The sequence below is a fragment of the Mizuhopecten yessoensis genome, unplaced genomic scaffold (assembly GCF_002113885.1).
Source record: "Mizuhopecten yessoensis strain PY_sf001 unplaced genomic scaffold, ASM211388v2 scaffold867, whole genome shotgun sequence".
Taxonomy (NCBI): Eukaryota; Metazoa; Mollusca; class Bivalvia; order Pectinida; family Pectinidae; genus Mizuhopecten; species Mizuhopecten yessoensis.
The window spans coordinates 158,328-164,765 of NW_018403761.1; the positions used below are offsets into that span (position 1 = coordinate 158,328).

The following is a 6,438-nucleotide window of genomic DNA, read 5'->3' on the forward strand; positions in this document are numbered from 1 at the left end:
ACTGTAATACAGAACGACAATGTAGTACACCTTCACATAGCCGTAATACAGAACGACAATGAGGAAAACCTTCACATAGCTGTAATACAGAATGACAATGTGGTACACCCAAATATATCTGTAATACAGAACGACAATGAGGTACACCTTCACATAGCTGTAATACAGAACGACAATGTGGTACACCTTCACATAGCTGTAATACAGAACGACAATGTGGTACACCCAAATATATTTGTAATACAGAACGACAATGTGGTACACCTAAATATATAGCTGTTCAGTGTAATACAGAACGACAATGAGGTACACCTTTATATGGCTGTAATACAGAACGACAATGTAGTACACCTTTATATCATTGTAGCACTGGTAGCATGTTTTTTTTATATATTTTTTATATAGCTTGCATTTAAATATAAACCCTTTGAAAGGAGGGAGTTGAAATAATGAATGGACACCAAAATGTAAGACATGTGGTTGAATATAAGTAAATGAATAATAAAAGATAGAATTGAAACAAGGCTATTTATATTTTACAATCATCCGGAACGGTATCCGTAACTTTATTAGGGTGACCTTTGACCGTTACCTGTTGCCGGGGGTTGTTAGGGGAATAACCAGTGCTGGCGTCATATCTTGTCCTCAGAAACGGCATGACTAGGTCGTCCTTTCCTTCCGGGTTATACGGATGGTCTTTAGGAATAGGCACGTTTTCAAACTCCCGAGGACATCCCGGTCTCTGGGAGTCTAGAACTTCTTCTACCACCTGTTGACCTGTTGGCGATCGTAGAATTTATAAATGGTCATACTCATTTATATGCCGCAATAACTGTAGGTGTTCTTCTGAAGAAGTTTAAAGTATGGACAAATGAACGATTTTTAATAAAGAACCAGGAAGTTATCATATTTCTACGCAAACAATAGCAAAATACATGTACGAAACTAAAATGTTCGTAAGTTGGAAAAAACATAAAGCTACAAAACCATTAAAGAAGATTGGATATCTCTTAATTAAAACAGAAACGCCAGAGTAGTTCTTAGCATCCATTGTTCGTGGACAACAAAATAGAAGCACCCTAAGACTGACTTACCGAAGTACACCATCATGGCGTTTCGTCCCCTCGCCGACCCGAGGCCCGGTTGACCACTGTGGGCTATCCGACTAATTTCGAAAGGATTCGGTCTTTTTTGTCCGGCCATATGATATACGCCGTCCGCATAGGCGGGGGACGATCTTCGCAACAACTGCCCATCTGAGGAACAGGAAAAGGACTAAAACGTCAAATAACAAGGACAAAATCGAAACTCGAAGGGAATTGATAGGATCAAAAACTGTAAACGAGGAGGGAAAATATTAAAACATCATAAACCCGAATAGGAAAAATGGAGGTTTCTGGAATGATAAGCGATTCCTGTGCAATTATAGAAAAAAAGGGAACAAATTGCTTTCACTAACATTTAAATTGTCATCCCGTTACTAACGGCGAGGCCAGGTCACTAACAAGAATGGCACGAAATACCAGTTGACGTCACGCGAAGTTTCATGCACAAAACTTAATGCTAAAAAAAGCCACTATTATATATGATTGATTGTCTGTTATATATATATTTTAGAAAATATATAATTTGTAATTAATACAAGGATCATATTAAATTAACGCCAATTCAAGCGCCGAGGAGGAAGAAGGGCATTGTCACACCAAATGAAAATGTATGTCGATATGACAAATAATATCTCAATACTTGGAACCTACTTCTGAACTAGTGAATCAACTGTGAAATCCAAATAAACATGCATCAATTTTACATTAAGTTCCCCTTTATGTGAAATCTTTTTTAGGTAAAAGGGGATAATTTCTAGACTACAATTTTTATTATTATTGCTAACCAGTCAATTTAAATGATTACAGACTTATACAATTTTCCATACTGTTTGTAAGGACACAATGAATTTGGAGAACAAGGACAATGCTATAATGTGAAGCTACACAGATCTGATCACCAAAGTCGTTTGATGTAGCCATCGAGCTACACACTCTTATGTTTGACAACAAAATAATATTTAAGAAATGATTGTTTGGAAGCTGATATGGCCAATAAGTGAGATGTAAACAGCTTCACGCCTGTGTAGTTAGTACCATTACACGTCAGGCGTGACATTCCCGGTGGTTATAAACACTCGTATATGACAACAACCCAATATCGACAGATTATATTTTACTCGTAAATAATGATTTGGAGAACCTAATTTTAAGATGTATTCGAAAAACGATTTTTTTAAGTTGTGCTTGTTGAGGTTGGGTTTTGTTGTTTGTTTTCTGTTTGTAAGTGTGTATATATTTGGTGTTCTGTGGTATTTTTAGAATATTACGGGAATGTAGTTTCCGTCAAACCTTAGCCTCCCCACATACCACGTAAAAAATATGTCCTCACATATCACGGGAAAGTAAATATCCCACAAACTACGGGAATGTACATGTAATATCCCAACATACCACAGGAAAGTAACATCCCACATACCACGGGAAAGTGATATCCCAACATAACACGAGAAAGTAATATCCCACATCTCACGGGAAAGTAATATCCCAACATACCACGGGAAAGTGATATCCCAACATACCACGGGAAAGTGACATCCCACATAGCACGGGAAAGTTACATCCCACATAGCACGGGAAAGTTACATCCCCCACATACCACGGGAAAGTTACATCCCACATACCACGGGAAAGTGATATCCCAACATAACACGAGAAAGTAATATCCCACATCTCACGGGAAAGTAATATCCCAACATACCACGGGAAAGTGATATCCCAACATACCACGGGAAAGTGACATCCCACATAGCACGGGAAAGTGACATCCCACATAGCACGGGAAAGTTACATCCCCCACATACCACGGGAAATTTACATCCCACATACCACGGGAAAGTTACATCCCAAATACCACGGAAAAGTTACATCTCCACATACCACGGGAATATCCCCATAAGCCAAGGGAAAGTGACATACCCACATACCACGCGAAAGTAATATCCCATATCTCATGGGACAGCAATAACCCCAAATACCATCGAAAGGTTTTAACCCCTCACGGGAAAGAAATATCCCCATATACAACAGGGAATTTACATCAATGCATACAACGGGAAAGTTACATCCCAACATACCACAGGAACGTAACATCCCACATACCAGGGGAAAGTAACATCCCCACATACCACGGGAAAGAAATATCCCCATATACCTCAAGGAAGTTACATAAATACATACAACGGGAAAGTTACATCCCAACATACCACAGGAACGTAACATCCCCACATACCACGGGAAAGTTACATCCCACATACCACGGGAAAGTTAATCCCCATATACCACAGGGAAGTTACATAAATACATACAACGGGAAAGTTACTTCCCAACATACCGCAGGAAAGTAACACCCCATATACAACAAGAAATTTTAGCCCACATTCCACGGGAAAGTGATATCCCGACATACCACGGGAAGGTAATATCCCAACGAACCACGTGAAAGTAATATCCCTACATACCACGGGAAAGTTAATCCCCACATACCTCTGGGAAGTTACATAAATACACACAACGGGAAAGTTACTTCCCAACATACCGCATGGAAGTAACACCCCATATACAATGGGAAATTTACATTTCACATGCCACGGGAAAGTGATATCCCGACATACCACGGGAAGGTAATATCCTAACGAACCACGTGAAAGTAATATCCCCACATACCACGGGAAAGTTACATCCCCACATACCACGGGAAAGTTACATCCCCACATACTACGGGAAACCTATATCATCACTTACCACGGGAAAGTATTACCCCACATACAACGGGAAAGTTACATCCCCACATACCACGGGAGACACGCCTTACCAAGGAAAAATGCCTTGTTTTGGAAATGTCAATTGATGTCATAAGAATACGTTATGCTATTTTCCCCACTCTTTTTCAAAGTTCAAATCCTGTAAATTTTACTCTGATGCTAAGCATATTGCCATCTTTATCGTGTGATGTTTACCGCCGTCACATATGAGTAGTGTCACAGAACGGTGAATCTTATATCCAAGCGGGTGAATGTTGAGCAGACCTGTGGGTTTAAGCACAATGTCTAATCTAGGTCAACTGTGACAGTCATACATTGTGGAAAGTGTATTTTTAAAACAAGACCATTAAACAGAACATATCCGATGCATGAGGACTGGGAACAAACCTACGTTTCAAGTCTACGTCATAGAGCGCTTGGTTGAATTTACATACTTGATCACACTGAAGTACGATAATGCCAGACACTACCACTTACGAACACTTATTGTCGGAACATAAATACATATTATATATTGAAATAAAAGGTGTAACTCCCAGAAAACAGAAAAACGTGAAATCATCGATCTGTGTCTTTACAGACTTGCTCCCGTGATAAATTAATGCAAATAACATTTTTAACAGTAATTTGGAAGAATTTAGATCATGGTAAACAAGACTTATTCATATAAGTTCGAAAACTTGTTTCATGCTTGTTGTAAAATAAATGAAAAGTTTATAAATGTTAACAATTGACTTTTGACTGTGTCACATGATTGATGCAAGTTAAAAGCAAGTTGGTTTAAGCCCCCGTGTCAATCGTGAATACGGACCATGTGTCAATAGTGAATACGGACTCTGCTTCAATCGTGAATAGAGGATCCTGTGTCAATAGATAATACGGACCCTGCGTCAATCGTGAATACAGACCCCGTGTTAATCGTGAATACGGGACACCGTGTTAATCGTGAAGATGGAGCCCGTGTCAATCGTGAATAAGGGTCCACTTGTCAATCATGAATACAGACCCCGTGTCAATCGTGAAAACGGGTCCACCTGTCAATCGTGAATACGGGATCCCTTGTTAATCGTGAATACGGGTACACTTGTCAATCGTGAAAACTAACTCAGTGTCAGTCGCCAATACGGGACCCCGTGTCATTCACTTTCTGTATCTGCATTAAAACAGGAAGTAATAACCAGTGAGGGTAAAGCAAAACGTGTGTGTGTGTTCCCCTACTCGAAAACTTACACGAGAGGACGGGTGATAAAGTTCTTTGGGGAAGCACTTGGCAGTCATATTTTACATACTTTATCGATATAGAAATTAATTTGAAATTTGCCATGTATAGACAACTGTGACTACGCCTATATTTACGTTAATACATAACTGTATCTGCGTGTTTGCATTATTTCAAAATATTATCTATATTTTATAAATGAAATGACACGATAAAGTCATACACGTATTCCCGACTAGATCAGCTTAACTTCCTGAATGATAACTGTTATCTTAATTTATCAGATACATATCAATCTAACTTGTATCATATAAAATGTTTCAGACACACATTCCAATTCAACGCAGTATGATGATGACTAACCGATGGAGGCCCAGTCTATGTGGAGCAGCATGATGACGACTTACTGATGTCGCCCCAGTCTATGTGGAGCAGCATGACGACGACTTACCGATGACGCCCCAGTCTTTGTGGAGCAGTATGATGACGACTTACCGATGGCGCCCCAGTCTATGTGGAGCAGGATGATGACGACTTACTGATGGCGCCGCAGTCAATGTGGAGCAGTATGATGATGACTAACCGATGGCGCCCCAGTCTATGTGGAGCAGTATAATGACGATTCAACGATGACGCCCCAGTTTATGTGGTGCAGTATAATGACGACTAAACGATGGCGCCCCAGTTTATGTGGAGCAGTATAATGACGATTCAACGATGACGCCCCAGTTTATGTGGTGCAGTATAATGACGCTTTAACGATGGCGCCCCAGTTTATGTGGTGCAGTATAATGACGACTTAACGATGGCGCCCCAGTCTATGTGGAGCAGCATGATGACGACTTACCGATGGCGCCCCAGTCTTTGTTGAGCAGTATGATAACGACTTACTGATGGCGCCCTAGTCTATGTGGAGCAGTATAATGACGATTTAACGATGACGCCCCAGTTTATGTGGTGCAGTATAATGACGATTAAACGATGGCGCCCCAGTTTATGTGGTGCAGTATAATGACGATTTAACGATGGCGCCCCAGTTTATGTGGTGCAGTATAATGACGATTTAACGATGGCGCCCCAGTCTATGTGGAGCAGTATGATGACGACTTACTGATGGCGCTCCAGTCTTTGTGGAACAGTATAATGACGATTTAACGATGTCGCCCCAGTCTATGTGGAGCAGTATGATGACGACTTACTGATGGCGCCCCAGTCTATGAGGATCAGTATAATGACGACTTACCGATGGCGCCTCAGTCTATGTGGAGCAGTATAATGACGATTTAACGATAGCGCCCCAGTTAATGTGGAGCAGTATGATGACGACTTACTGATGGCGCCCCAGTCTATG

At 40.6% G+C, this 6,438-nt stretch overlaps 1 protein-coding gene across 4 annotated transcripts in view; it reads right to left on the reverse strand.

Annotated features, from left to right (window-relative positions):
• LOC110453652 (dual oxidase 2-like) overlaps window positions 1-6,438 on the reverse strand; it is a 61,319-nt gene that overhangs the window by 44,399 nt on the left and 10,482 nt on the right. For 2 of the 4 annotated variants that reach the window (XM_021502723.1, XM_021502713.1), the window contains exons 2-3: window positions 1,095-1,256; window positions 593-777 (exon numbers count right to left, since the gene is read on the reverse strand). In XM_021502723.1, coding sequence (XP_021358398.1) covers window positions 593-777; window positions 1,095-1,203 — 294 coding nt within the window. In that variant the 5' untranslated portion in view covers window positions 1,204-1,256. Of the gene's footprint in view, window positions 1-592; window positions 778-1,094; window positions 1,257-5,582; window positions 5,601-5,934; window positions 5,946-6,438 lie in introns of those variants that run through there. The other 2 variants (XM_021502704.1, XM_021502696.1) reach the window with 2 other exon arrangements.